We start from the raw sequence: 15,401 nt of genomic DNA, 5'->3' as shown, positions 1-15,401 counted from the left end.
TAATATAGTTACATACATATATACAAAAAATTTTCATTACATTAAAACTCCACTTCCTATTTTATATTATATATTTTTATTTTTTTATGAGGGTTCTTACTAGTGTCTTTCAGGTGTTAATAAAATCCCACAATATTTAAAATAGAAACCACAATATCTGTACAAATTTGAAGTATCCAACCTAAAACTTATAAATTATCAAATTTAATCAACAGGCCCCAACAGAAACATTTCAGAACAATATAGTTAACATAAAGGTTTAGTTCATTTGTTATAAAAAAAATGATTTATCTAAATATGTGGTACTATAGTTAAACATTTCAAAAGTAATTTTAAATTAGCCTTCAAAAACACCATGTTCAACATGTACAGGGAGAAGACATTCCTTCTACTGGTAACATCACCACCTGCCACTGTAAACAGTCGCTCAGAACTTAACTTGAGTTGCAGGAATTCCAAAATATTTTGCAGGAACAACAGACAAGTTTGGAAATTTTTTACTTCCTTGATTTTTCTACCAGTCCAGTGTATTGTCACTTCTTGGGAGATATGGTTCACTGAGATAGCTTCTTATTTTATCTTTTTTTCTGGTTTGTGGCTGGTTGGTTGGTCAATGAGTCAAGTGCAGCCTACAAAAGAGATTTTTCTTCACTATGTTTTACAATCACTTTTTCATTCAGTTCTTTTGGTAAAATTTTAAATTCAGAACTGAGAATACTTTCTGCCTCAACATCCAACATCATTGCTCCCTTTATGTCTAGGGTCTACTATCATTGCAGTGCAACTGACTTGCTCCTTGTAATGTGGAAATCTTCACTTCAAGTTTTTAACTCAATGCTTTGGCAAACAAAATGCCATCTTTCTGCTGTTGTACTGGCTCTCTAAGTTGGATGTCAGACAGTGAAGAGTAGATATTATCATTGATGTGGTGAGATATCTTTCGCCGCTCATCTCTTCTGTTGCTTCAGCTAATGGTTGCAGCACCTCCACGTTTTGCTTGTTTCCCTTCTGATGATAATATTTCTGTACTACCACTATTGACATGTTCTGCAACCAAGGCAGCTTTTATTTGTAATAGCCGCTTTAACATAAGAAATTTGGATCTCCAACGCGTTTCTACATTTTGTATTACCTCAAGATGAGGCATATTTAGTTGTGCCTGTAGTTTGTGTAGTTGTTTTCTAGCCAAACTACTTCTTCTGTAGTGGGCAACAATGCCTCTACACCAGGAAAATCCTTTTTACTGTCTTAAATGGCTATTTGGAAGGTGTGGGCAAAGCAGTATCGTGAATGTTCATTAAACAGCGAAGATAAAGCCAGCTTGAAATCAGCTGCAGTGTCTGTAATGTAAAATATGGGAACAGTAGATGTTTCAGTACGTATTCCCCACTCTGACAAAAAAGACTTGATTGTAGTGCTGATGTTAACACTTGTGTTAGACTCTTGCAACACAACAGTGTGCAAAGCAAATGAAACGTAGGTGAAACTGGTTGCAGGTATATACAAGTCAGGCTGACATAACTGTCAGTAGATATAGATGTCCATCCATCTGATGTCAGAGACAGTGCTGCTATTCTAGGTAAATCATTCACAAATGGGATTTGAGCGTTTCTTTGGTTTCATTGTACAAAGCTGGTTCTGAGAATGTTGTACCGGAGGGCACTAAGTGGGCATACATGTTTGCCAAGTAACTCCCTCAATCATTTGCCTTCAACAAAACCATAAGGCAGCAACTCAGAAGCTGTCATTTTTGCAGTTTGTCTAGTGATGCTTTGTTCAGCAGGGTCACCTGATTGATTTTCTTGTGTTTTTTAAAATATCTGAAATTTTTGGTTGTCACGGTTTTTTGAAATTTGAGATGTAGTGGCATTTTTGCAGTCCTGCAACTTGTCATACAGCTTCTTGTGTTTGTTTTTCAAATGGTTTTTCAATGTTGTAGTAGTATCTAAGAAAATAATTAAACAATTTCAGACGTTTAAGGTAAGTTTTTTAGATTACATGCGCTCTGGAAAACTTACTGTTCTGAAAATGGTGTTTTTGAGTACTACTTGTCCTGAAAAATGGTTTTAAGTATTTTAAATGGCGCGTACTTAAATTAACCCAACCAACCATTCACACTTTACACCAAATTACAGTATTTTCAATGTAGCTCACTTAACCCAGGCAATTATTTCTGACAGTGGTGCAAACAAAAAAAAGTATTAAATAAGTTATCTTTGAGATAATATTCCTTCATTGTCCAAAAATATATTTTAAATGCCACAAACCTAACCTAACTAACAATACGAATTTACATGATTTTAAATGTAGCTAAGCTAACCTAGCCATTCCCACCATTTTACATATTTTGTATAGCTAACCAGGTTCTTCCATGAATAACAAAAAGCAGCAATGTGCTTGTAGGTGGTGTATTTTTCTTTATACAGTTTATTTTGCCATGGGGTAATATGAATAAACTCACCTCGTGGTGTAGAAAAGATTTTATTGCATTCGTTACATGTTGCCGCCGTACTGTCCCATTCGATGAAATAATCCCAAATAAGACTTGATTTTTTACGCTTTAAAAATAGCGCTGACGATTCATCAGAACTAGGGCTTTTTTTTAGCCATTTTAAGTGGTAAGTGTATGTTTACTCTTTGTTGTCATAACCTCACAACTGAAATCAATGTAGCAACTATGGCTGTGGTTGCAACTGGAGATTGCCGATGTTCATTATTCACTAAAATTTATTTACTTCGCCATTTATAGATAGATTGATTATTCGTATTCGCATTCGCATTCGCAGCATGATTGATGGCTTGCAGGAAAAACTATTGCTGTATCGCAACTCATAGAGAGCACTTCCTCGTATGACTGTGTTTGTTTGTTTAAGCTTCGCAACGCACTCGAAGCTTCGCATCACGTTCGAAGCCTCAAATGAAATGAATTGCAAATTTTCTGGCAAAACCAAATCAAATATCAAAACAATCTTCGATTCAATTTGCTAAGTCAAGCTTTGCACAAGCCTTATAACAATGTGAAATCCCAGGAGTCAGAATGGTGTATGATTGATTAAAGTATTTGAGTACCCTAATGGAGATAGCCTTGTCAAACTATTGTTACTTCAGTTACGGTAAACTCAACTGAGTTGGTTCTGGTAAGCTTCTCATGTAGAAAAGAACAAGCGTTTAGTAAAAACTTGGGTGGTGTCTTTAAAATGCAGCTCATTCTTTTACCTGTGCATGTAACCATTGTCCATTTTCATACAGAGAAGTCACATTTTGATGTGGACAGCATCCCAAAGATATTCCTCCAGCCATCGCTGGACCTGTCAAGCTTGGACACTTTCAACGAAGTGTTCCCATTTTGGAAGGAGGCTGCGACCTCGACCACAGCCACGCCGGGCGACAGGGCCAGCAGCTCCCAGAACTCCGGCAAACTGGTCCAGGAGAAGGTGGGCCCCAGCCTCCGTGCTCCAGTGTGTTCCTCCATGTTCCCAGTGGACACACTCAGGTCGCATTGCCAGACTGAGTCTACCAAGCTGGTCTTATCTTGTACACCATCTTTGATTACAATACGTTTAAATATTTATTTTTAATTTTTTTTCTTAATTTTACAATGTTTTGATTTTTCTAAGACGATAAATTAGTAGGAAACTAATTGTAGAAACTATTTGTAGGAAAATGTCATTCTTATAACAAGGGATGCTATAAATAAAATGTTAATGTTAAATAATATATAATAATTGTTGACAAAATAACAGGTGAAGCCAAGATGGCATCACTCAATTACGACTTCTTTGAAATGAAAATTTAATATTATCAAAATGTCCTCTGGATGAAATACCTATAACAGGAAAAGTGTTTTCAGAAATTTTTCCAAATTTTACTTTACAAATACAAAGTTTCATATTCATTTGTAAAAAAACAACATTACAATGTTGTCTTGAAAACTGATGTGCTCTGTAGTATATATCTGGCAATAGAGCACGCTGAAACAAGGCAGCCATAATAGCAGAAATTGTGCATTGAAACGATAGAGTACCGTATTCACTCGCGTAATGTCCGCCCTCGCATAATGTCCGCACTCTTTATTTATATATCCTTAAAAGAAAAAATTAAAAATTCGCATAATGTCCGCACCAGTCGTCTACGGCGGGCAACACAACTTTGGCCACCCCTAAAGGACGCAGTACGAATGGAAAGTTGACGGCTCTGTAAACAAAGCCGTGACCTTGAGCTGTCCTTTCTCTCCTGTTCTGAAAGGGTGGGGAAATTCGTTGAATTGAACAAAGCACGGTCAAAGGCCCCGCCCGCGTATAAGCCCCCCTCCTTGTTTTGTAAACATTTTTGAGAAAAATTTAAAAACATGTTTTTCTGGGTTTATCTGAGGGCAGGGCAGCTTGGCATGCATCAAACAACAAGCCATGTATTGTGTGCGGCGGGAGGTGATTTTGTAAGTGTCCGTTCTCAGTAGGACCGTCGTGAGGCATGCCAGACGTAAGCAGTTAGTCCTATCTCAAACGACATAAAGATAAAGAAAGCTGGTCTCGTGCCGCTGTGTTGATGTGGAGTGTTGGTGAAGAAGAGGGGAAGTGAAGGAGGAAGGGAAGTGGGTCAAGGATTCTAACACTCCTTTGTCTGGTTGGCTGGCTAACTTGCAGGAGGGAGGTTAAGCCACGCCTCTGCCTCTCTCCCATCATGCCACAGCGCTGCCTGTCCCCCCTGCGGAGTCGTTGCCTCTCTCTTCCTCTTGCCGCGTCGCTGCCTCCCCCGCCCTTCCTCATTAGAACAAAGACGCACGACTTGAATGGAACACAAAATTTTGTATTTTTGTATTTTCCTCGCATAATGTCCTAACCCCATTTTTTTGGCCAAAAATGTGGTCAAATTACTGCGGACATTACGCGAGCGATTACGGTAAATCCCTATTCAAATGCACATTGCAAACTAAGGTGAGATGCATTATAGCTGCCCAAGAGCGACCACAGCAGAGACGTCAGATCTTGGTTATATTTTTAGGTCCATTTCATTGTTAAAATGAGAAGTTTTGTTAATTTTTTTATGAGATCTCTATTCATAATGTATATAATATAGTGATGGGTCAAATCCCATTTTTCCCGAATCCGAATCTTGAATCCGAATCTCAAACTGTACTTCGAATCCACCCCTCGAATCCGAATCCAGATTTGAAGTGTTAATTATAAAATAATTTATAAGTTAAGAGGAAAAATTAAACATTAAACAGAATTATTTAACCCTTTAAATTTTTATTTAAAAAAACAAGGATTTTTATACGGTCTGGATCAAGACGATTCCGTTTTTGGTCACATATGTTTCCTGCAGTGCTGAATAAACGTTCAGAGAACACTGTCGCAGGTGGTGAACACAAATATTTTTTGGACAATATTATCTTTGAAAGATTTGTGCAATGGGAGTGCATGACTTGATGTAGGCTTTTGGACATACGCCATTGCTTAGCACATATATGTCTGCAGAAGAAAACTACAAAAATCACAAATGACAAAAACACAAATTAAGCAAAAAATTGCTGTTGTCAGGATTTAACGCCACACAATATTCCACAACAGGAATATGGTCAACAAACAAGGAAAAAACAAAGAAAAATGGACTAACAAAACGAAAAAAAACCCACAAATGATGACAGCACAAAAATTCCGAACCCAACAAAATTCAACACAACAGTTGAAACGAGAAAAAAAAACACAGCAAAACAAAAAGACGAAACAAACACAATAAGTTTTCCAAAAAAACAAAACACAGAAAAAGAGAAACGAAAAAACCCCCACAAATGATGACAGCACAACAAATATTGTTCAATATTTGTTGTGCTGTCATCATTTGTGGGGGTTTTTGTTACACGTCAGACAACTACGTATTTTTCCGTTAATTAAATAAGTGGTAATGAGCGAATAAATATTAGATTTCTACTTTAAAATACATCGTTTTATACAGAAAAGATACCTACACAAAGCGCTCTGCATCTACTAGTGGAAACAAAAACATCATGCGAGTTTACGGAAAAAAAAAGTTTTTTTTATCCCAACTTTGACGACCTAAAATATGGGTGTGACGATTACGCGAGTGCGACGATTATGCGATAAAAGAGGGTACTATTAACAGAACATTACAGAAACTTATAATTTAATTAACTGAAAAATTTTGTTTTCCATTTCCAATCAATATTTTAGGGACATATTTATAAGTTTTTCGAAGTTGATGTAATTTCATCAAATAATACAAGCATTATAAGATACATTTGTTGGCTAATTGAAACATAAACATCAATACTAACAGTGAATGTGTATCTGTACCCTACATTCATAACAAGAATCAAGTTAAGAGAACCAATTTTAAAAAAAAAGTTTTTTATTTTAAGAAATATTTGCTCAACTGTTTAAGCTGAGGCCCACACAAATAAATGTATTTTTTCAAGATCTGTTGCTATAAAAAACATAATTTTACATTTCATTAAACCTACCTTCTTTACTTTGTGATTAACTATTGTTAAAAATGGTCTTTTTCACTAATACATTTAATCATGCCGAGTTATATTTTTAAAATAAAGTGTAGAGTGTTAATTCAATTTTGTTCATTTACTGTCATTTCGGCAACCATATTACACACAATCATTTTATCATTTCATATTATCAGACGACAATTAAAACCCATGCTAGATTAACTTCACTATCCCTTGCAGTATCTCGGACGTGACGTATGTGTGCAGAACAGTAAAAAATATATCCGCGAATCGGGCAGGCCTGTATACTACTAAGGCCATGTACCATACCAGGGCAAATATGAAAGTTTTAATTGTGACCAAATCTCAAGCATAAACAAGGAACTGCGCCTGGCTTTTAGCGAGTGACCAGCACGAAGTCCAGTCTCAGGCTAATTGCAGAAAATAAGAAGTTTTACTGTTTAAACATAAAATAAATTTGTTAGCATGTCTTCAGCAAATATTTTTTCCTTATATAGGGTTATTTAAGTTTCACCTCAAAAATGTCTCATTTCCGTCACTTGAGTAATTCGTAAATTTTTGCAATGTGCGCACATAGTTTTTTTTTTCCATGGTTTACAATAAACTTGAAAAATACTTTACTAAAATAAAAATATGTTTCTGTAATTGGACTCTTAGAAAGAAACAATACTGCAAAAGAACAACTGAAGACCCCCTTAGATGTTAGAAATAAGCTTTGACAGAGCTTAGCCCAACCAACTTCTTGTGTGCTTCAGTGCATTTGAACATACCTCATGCGTTATCTGTAGCTCAAGCATAGCCTAACTGTGGCATGAGACTGCCGGAAACCAGGTCATCTCTGTCTGTTAGCAAGTTTATAACACAGAGCCTATTGTGCCATGAAGTTATGCGCTTGCTTTCTTGTGTTACCAGAGTCATTCGAGATTGACAAACACTCGAACCATGCCCCTTAAAAAAGAAATCTGAATGCGAGTGGCCCAATCGGTGCTGGATTACAGAATGGGCACAACCAAAAAATGCGTAACTAGAGAGCATCGACTATATTTGCTTGTATTCTACCGAGAAGTACTCTTAATTGCAATGAGTTTTTTTAAGCTTGCCAGCGAACCACCGGCAGGGGCCGGGCTGACTGGCCGCCTGGATGTGGCGAGGACCAGTAGATATTTTTAGTGAGAAAATTTTCGGTACGGAAAACGTAAACATATTTATGCTGTAGTTTGTACACAAATATAGTGTTAAGTATTTATCTTACCTGTTTGAAAAACTTTATAACACTTTCAAAAAAAAATTTACTTTACCACCATATTATTAAAGTACAGCCAAAAAAACTTTGAAGTTAAAAAGTGATTATAGAATTGTGGATATACCCGTATATAGATATGTAGTACTAATGGTTCACTACTTTCGTTACTTGGTTATGTTTGTATAAAACATTTATTTAATACTTTTGTGTGTGTCTGTGACAGTGTGAGTGGGAATGGTACTAACATGTGGTGGTGATGGTGTGTGCTCCCCAGCTGACCCACTACCTGGACACGGTGGAGGTGCAGATCGCGCACCAGGTGGCCCAGAAGTCCCAGTCCTTCTTCCACGCCATGACCTCGCACGATGCCGTCATGGAGGAGCTGACTCAGACCATCACCGTGGTCAAGGCCCTCAGGTGCGGCACAATACCCGCGCTGCGTCTCGGGTGTTTGGGAAGTATTGTTTTGTTCTATTAATGTTGTTAGAGCAAAGTTTAGGTTAGTGAAACAGGTAATCTATCCAACTGCGTGGATTTTATGATGATGACTATGTATATGATTATTTATCTCATGAGCTCTCGTGAGACAGCTGCGATGTTATAAAACTACTTTATTTACCTGAATTTAATGCAGCCCAAACTTATTGATTATGAGTTTATGGAAAATACTTTAATAGATTCAAAATTGAAATTCTAGTATGTAACACTTTAAAATTATTTAAATTGTTAAATTTATTCTATAGTTACTAGACCCTTTCTGATGTCATTTTGATCAGTAAAATGATTTACATGGTCTCTCTTGAAACACCAAGCTGCAGTTAAAAAAAAAATCCTGCATCTCTCATCAGTCAGAAAGCCCCATACTAAAGTGGCATAAGTGACACATTTAAGAGACAGACCTGTAATTCTTGAACGACTGTTCCTAATAACAAGATATAAGTTAGCGATTATAATGCGACCTCCCCTTTTAGTTTCCACAGTTTTGTTATAAAATCATAGCATTATATTCAGTTAAATAGGGTATATAATTTTTCAGTGATGGCCCAGACCTGAGCATCACAGAGGCAAGTCAAAGTTAGTACAATAGATTGGAAATCCAGACTGATAGCTCCTTAGATTTTAATAGGGCTGTTCCAATATCAGTCTCTGATATTGTATATCAGGTAATATTCAGCTCTCAACCGATACTAGGTATCTTACCGGCATAGGTATTGGCTATATCAAAAAAATGTGTGTGCCACGTTTTTAAAAAATTTTAAATACTTGTCTTGGTTAAAATGTTTTCTTGAGAAGAATTTTATTCAAATATTTACTATTTATTCATTCATTAGTAAATTTGACAATAATTTATAATCCTATTGTCCAACGCCGCCAAAAGCTGCCCAGCTGACATATGCTAGCAGACCGAGCAGCCAAATTGGCCCTGACATCATGGCATTACATCCGGCTGCTGCAAGGACAAAGAACCATCCATCTACTCTCCCCCTCAGCTGCCTCCACTTTGTACCTCTCCTCTTCCCCTTTCCATTGACTTCTGGAAACAACATGTCAGGCACTTCAATTCACAACCTTTTTGTAGCATTTCCACGCATGCAATTAAACAAGGCAATTCAGTTACGCAGGCATTTTCCTGCAGTTAATTATTCTTCACTATAATAATTACATTAATAATGTACTACAGTGCACAGAACGAGACTTCAGTTGACTGTAAGACTCAATCTGCGTTGTTACTTCATTTTTTTTAACAGCATATCTTTGCTGGCTTCGTGATGTATGCCGCAACCAGCTACCTTGTTAAAGTTCCTTCACAAACAAATATGCAAAAATTATGCTTAATTTTTGTAGTTATAAATTTTTAGTTATATCAGAATTTTTGTAACTATTTAGTGTATTGGCTAATGGGAAATTAAATAAAAAATACTAAAGTGAAAGATTGGTTAGGTTAACTCAGCTACAATTACTATTGGTAAAATTTTGATGAAATATTCAAATTGTGAAAGAAAAATTTAAATAATTACTTTTCATGGTAACCCAAATAAGTTTTGCTAATAATAATAATAATAATAATAATATTGTAATAAACAGTGCAAAGTGAATACATAAGGCAATTGCAGTAAGTGTAAAGAAACTTAGAGAGGGTGGGTTTAAAAAGAATGTCCAGTGAGTAGTTTTAATATACAGTTAAATATGATGTAGGTCTGAAAACAAATTTAAATTTTTTTTTAAATTTTTTCCACTAAGTGAAAATAATTCATTATTTATATTAGGTAACGTACATTAACATTTATTGATTATATTTTTTGGCTTGTTTTAACTAAAGTGTAGGAACACAGTATCTGCTTAGAATGATCCTCTCATTTTCTCTCCAGTTTATGTGTGCTTGGTTAACAGAGGCAAGTTTTCTTCTCCCTCTTTATATGACCTTTTTTTTTTTGGCCCATGCTTGACAAGATAATTGCCTGAGCTATCACTATGCTAAGAGTGTGTGTGTGTGGGTCGTTAACTGTGTATTATGACCAGAAAAAAAGGTTGTCAGGTTTTAGGAGTCTTTGCTGTGAGTATGCGACCATACGTTTCCCACGAGATTCATACAATTTTTTTCTCTTCACCACCCCGTTCTGAAGAAACTAATCACAGAGCTGGCGTGCCATGTTTCTACCCTCTGACTGAAAACTGTCAACTTTAACAACCGCGCAGTGTTTTGATTTTAAGGACACATATGTATCTTTATCAGTATGCTTTCAGTTCTAATCTATTTTTAACAACGTGCCGGACTCTCTTCTCTGTAAAATACTTTAGCTGATAACGAGGATGTTAGTAGTGGTTCCGAATTACTGTGTTAAATCCAACTTTACTCTTTTAGTCTTTTCAAAACTTACGTGGCCAGAGGTAGCAGAAAAACTCCACATAAATAACCCTTAAACATTACAAAATTCCTGTGGAAATTTTATCTCCGCCCGACGAGAAAATCATAGGTGATTCCGAAATTTTTGCAGACTTTGGAAATCCCGCAGAGCCGTATTCATAAACAACTGAATATTTGTTTTTCAAAGTATTAGTATTCAAAATAAAATTGTATACGAATAATAGCTATTTGTTTGGTATTTGAAAATTCAAATATTCACACAGACCTGTGTTGGTATTGGGGAATAGGTGGTGGTATCGGGATATTGGGAATTGGTATCTGAAGTGGATATATCAGAACAGCCCTAGTTACAATTGAATTTGTTTATTGACTACATTGTGCAGTTGGTCTTATTACTAAAGGCACCTCAATTTCATTTTTAAAATGGAAGAATTTGTATTACGTATTCTTTTCATATTTAAAAATTCCGGTTTCTATGAAGATGGTCCTATATTTATTATGTATAGCATGATAAAAAAATTCCTAATACTTTTTCAGGGGATCACTGTAAGTTTAATTCCTGTCCAAGCTGTAGTTATTGAATTAAACTATTTGTAAACATTTGTTATTCGCAAACAAATAATAAAGTTGGATGTTTTAAGTACATACCGAAATCAGTTAGCTATGAATGAAATATAAAATAAAATTAATTTTTACAATCCACTTTTATTTTTCTAAACTATATGCTAAAATAAATAACTGATTAATTTTTGAATGAAGAAAAATTTTAGTTTCCTAAATAAAGTTTATTTTATTAATTTAATTAACTTAAATTTCTGCAATACTCTGTGTATTAACTTGCATTTTGGTGTTACATATTGTATGGACTTACATTTTGGTGTTATTTCACCATGCAATCTTGTCCTTACTTATTACATGTTGATAAATCTTTATGGAATAACTTTGACATTTGTAATAAAATTGTAGGAAGGTTTGGTATAATAATATATTGTTACTGTTACTTTGTTCACAGAAAGAAAGTTTCCCACATCGACAATGCTCTCATCAAAGATTCCTTGAAGGTGTTGTTGTTGGAGCGAAAGAGGTGCAACTATAATGCAGTGTGTGACAAAGTGAGTAGGCAGTGCACATTTCTCCTTGAAGGTTATGAGGCAACTCACCAGAGCTACGATACGTCATTCATGATGCACACCTGTGCAGTAATATCATGGTCCGTTCAAATACATACCATGACTGTCGCCAAAAAATGACTAAGTGTTTAACTAGGGCCATTAATTTTTTGAGAAAATATTTCAAGTCTAGCTTAGACTGTAGCATTGTGTGTGCTTTTTCATTGGTGGAGATTAATTTGGGTACATGTCTACTGTCAGCACATTAATCACAGTAATTCAGTGCAGAGGCAAACACATCCTGAATGACCAGACAGCTGCCACTTACAAGAAAGAAACTGCTGGGCCCTATTTCATAAACACAGTAATAATATTAGTTCCTAAATAGTAGTGAAATAAAAAGTAGCTATTAGTGTAGAAATTTGTGTTTCATAAACAAAGTTGAAGGACTGCTAAAATAGTTCACTAATTTTATTAGTTTAATAGTCAGCTGATGTTGGTGGGTGATATTTGATGTTTACATTTTTGAACATTGTGTAAAAATGGCTAAAAGAGAACTTAAAAACAGGAAATATGAAAAAATTTCGAGAATAGAGATGTTCTGTTTGGTGCATTTTCTGGCACTTTAACGAAAGATGTGAAGAAGTTATGTTAGACAGAAATTCGTGATTATGTAGTAGCAATCGGTTTAGTCACAAACGACAAAGACTAAGCCAATTGACCTACAGACAGTAGCTTTTTAGAAACATTGTGCATGTCTGCTATGCAGTGGTATTGCACACCACTGCCAAGCCATTGTAGTGCTATTTGCAGTGGTTGCTTAGGTGAAAGTGCCTGGTTCCGTGCTGTTGGATGGAATAAAAAAGGTTCAATCCTTGTGAGCACATAATTAAAAACACCACGTGTTAACCTAAAACGTTCATTGTACTCATATGTTTCCTCTAACAACGTTTAGGTTTTCCTTTCTTGAAAATGTCTCGGACGTCTTACTATTACATCATCTTCACTTCCACTAGAATCTGAGGATTCCATTTTCATTGTTAAATTTTTGTACTTCACAAACAGATACCACTGCTGTTCTCTAAAAATTGATGACTCTTAAAATGATTTATTATAAAGCCAAGATTGATAAATTTCAGTGCTAATAATCAGTGCAATATATTTGTGTTTGAAGTTTATGAAACACTCTTGATTTTGAACTCATTTTATCACTGATTATTAGGAGTCCTACACTACTAGCTACTTTTTTACACTACTAGTTTTATGAAACCAAACTTATAATTAGCAGCTACTTCTATGACTCCTGACTCCTAATTATGAGACTAATAAGTTTTATGAAATAGGGCCCTGTGTGGACATATGATACTAATGGTAATGGGTATTCAGATTTTTTTTGCAAAAAATACCTGCCCCTTTGCTATTTGTTTTAATTTTGTTTTATACCACATATCAGAAATATTATTTTTATTAGTTAGTAAAACCATCAAACTGTAAAATGGCCAACATTTTCATGGTGGGTTTTTAGCAGGGAGTACTGCACATAACCAACAGCCCACCTAAAATCTGGCTTCGTTATTTTGAGTACCCTTTTCTTGTCTGGCAACATGGCCTCAAAAAGTTTGCAGAGTGGGGAAAAACGGGTTAATATTAGGGATGGGATTTTCGAATCTTGGATTCGTCGAATATACCGAATCCTATGGATTCAAGGATTCGTAGGATCCGAGGTGGGATTCGAGGTAGGATTCGAGGTGGGTTTTTAAGAGTTTTAGGTAGTACAGTCAAGCCTCTATCTATCGTTTTTCAGGGGACCAACAAAAAAATTCAGTAGATGCGGACATTCAATAGATGTGGACTTCACTCTAAGAATTTTTTAAAAATATTACAACCTCAAAATTAGTGTCAGAAATATATCAGTTACTTATCATTAAAGTTAATCAGTTGAAAAATAAATAAAAATGGAAGTATTTTACTTAATTCAATTTACACTTGCAAAAAAAAAAAAACATACGCACAATAAATTTACATGGAAATTAAAGTCTTTTTCAATATCCTGAAGTCTGAAATATGTTTACTCATGTCATCAAATGTAGAGCTGTACTGAAGAAGCCGATTTTGCCAATATTTAGTTGAATCGGCATTTCTGCCGACTTCCGATACGCTTGTTAATTTTCGGCCGATATTACTGAAAAACGAGAGAGACTGCCATAACCTAAAAATCCACGATTACCCATTTCACTTTTCGTAGTAGTACTGCATTCTTTCAGATCGCATTATTTCTTCGCAACATGTGCCAAACGTACATATAAAAATTTAACATCCTTTTTTTCAATAATCTTCTTTAATTTTAATGTCATAAATAAATACATTACCGTCACGGTAAATATACATCTCGGTTGTTACGGTAACTGTAGTGCAAATGTGGTAGCTATCGTGCTTCTGCAGTAATTATGGTATCGACAAAGAATCTTTAGTTCTTTTTATGGTAATTATCTTAGGATAACAATTGGGTTTGTACTGTAGTTATGGTACATCATCCATAATTCTTCGCAGGTTGTTGTTCATTTGTCTTTTCTTCATATTTAGTTACGTGCTCCATTACTTGGCTGCAGATTTAAGGTGATTTTTACTACTGTATACTATCGTTACTGTTTTTATGACGGTTTCTTTCTAAGATATGGTTATTTCTGCAAAATCTTTATGGTTAAACGATCATCTATTATAATTTATTGTGACGGGACCACATATTTTGTACGATCAATGCGGACAAAACGATAATTCGAACATCGGTACAAGCGGACTTTTTTAACCTTAGTTGTATGGCAATTTTGCCGGGACCGTAGAAAGTATACGATAAACACGGACAATCGATACATGCGAGTTCGATAGATAGAGGTTTGACTGTAATTGAAAATTGTAGTACTGGGCGAAGTTCGAAAATTTAGAACCGAACCGAACCCTTACGTTCGGTTCGGTTCGAAACCTCATAAAATATATTCGAAAAACCGAACGTTCGTTTAAAAAAAATTACGTTTTTCTAATTTTCTAACCCCCATTTGAGACCATTCACAAAACAGCACAACAAAATTCAATTACATGTAATAATCCCAGGGACTGGAAGTAACGCGTTACTAGTAACGACGTTATTTGTAACAGTTACTTTTTATGGTAACGATCGTGGTAACGCAATATATTAAGTATTCAGTAACTGTAACTGTAACTGAATTACATTTTTCCTCCTTAAAGTAACGATAATTGTCGTTACTTCTTGCGTTACATTTTTTAAATGTATTTCTTATTGAACGAACGATTTGTTGATTTTTTCAATCCCAGACAAAAATCCCGACAAGCATATTATTTGCGATGGTATTTCTTGTACTTGTAAAACTGCTGTTGGCTAGCCTCCGCTCGTATTTTGATTGTCATTTATTTAATATTTGCGACATGCGGCTTTACTGCTGTTCTGTTTAATTAATTAACCTACCTGTGTACATGCGTGAAAGCAATGACAGAATCTAATGAAGCGACAAGCCGATAAAGCAGTCCAGAACTTTTGTTGCCGTGGCCTTCGTATTCTAATTATTTCGAAGTTTGGTCGAGTGATCAAAATAACTTTATTGTAAAGTGCTTGTTGTGTGGTGCTGCGAACAATAAGATGATCTGAACGAACGAACATTTCATTATTTTGCAGTGTGAACTAATTAC

At 35.4% G+C, this 15,401-nt stretch overlaps 1 protein-coding gene across 1 annotated transcript in view; it reads left to right on the top strand.

Moving 5' to 3' along the window:
* Positions 1–15,401, top strand: part of LOC134531164 (vacuolar protein sorting-associated protein 54) — a 183,988-nt gene that overhangs the window by 15,558 nt on the left and 153,029 nt on the right. Inside the window, exons 6-8 of the mRNA XM_063366788.1 lie at positions 3,250–3,434; positions 7,999–8,141; positions 11,603–11,702. Coding sequence (XP_063222858.1) covers positions 3,250–3,434; positions 7,999–8,141; positions 11,603–11,702 — 428 coding nt within the window. The remainder of the gene's footprint in view (positions 1–3,249; positions 3,435–7,998; positions 8,142–11,602; positions 11,703–15,401) is intronic.

This window comes from Bacillus rossius, chromosome 3, assembly GCF_032445375.1.
Source record: "Bacillus rossius redtenbacheri isolate Brsri chromosome 3, Brsri_v3, whole genome shotgun sequence".
In the NCBI taxonomy this organism is placed as follows: domain Eukaryota; kingdom Metazoa; phylum Arthropoda; class Insecta; order Phasmatodea; family Bacillidae; genus Bacillus; species Bacillus rossius.
Note: the sequence above shows the minus strand (reverse complement) of the source record. Positions and strands in the feature narration are given on the sequence as shown.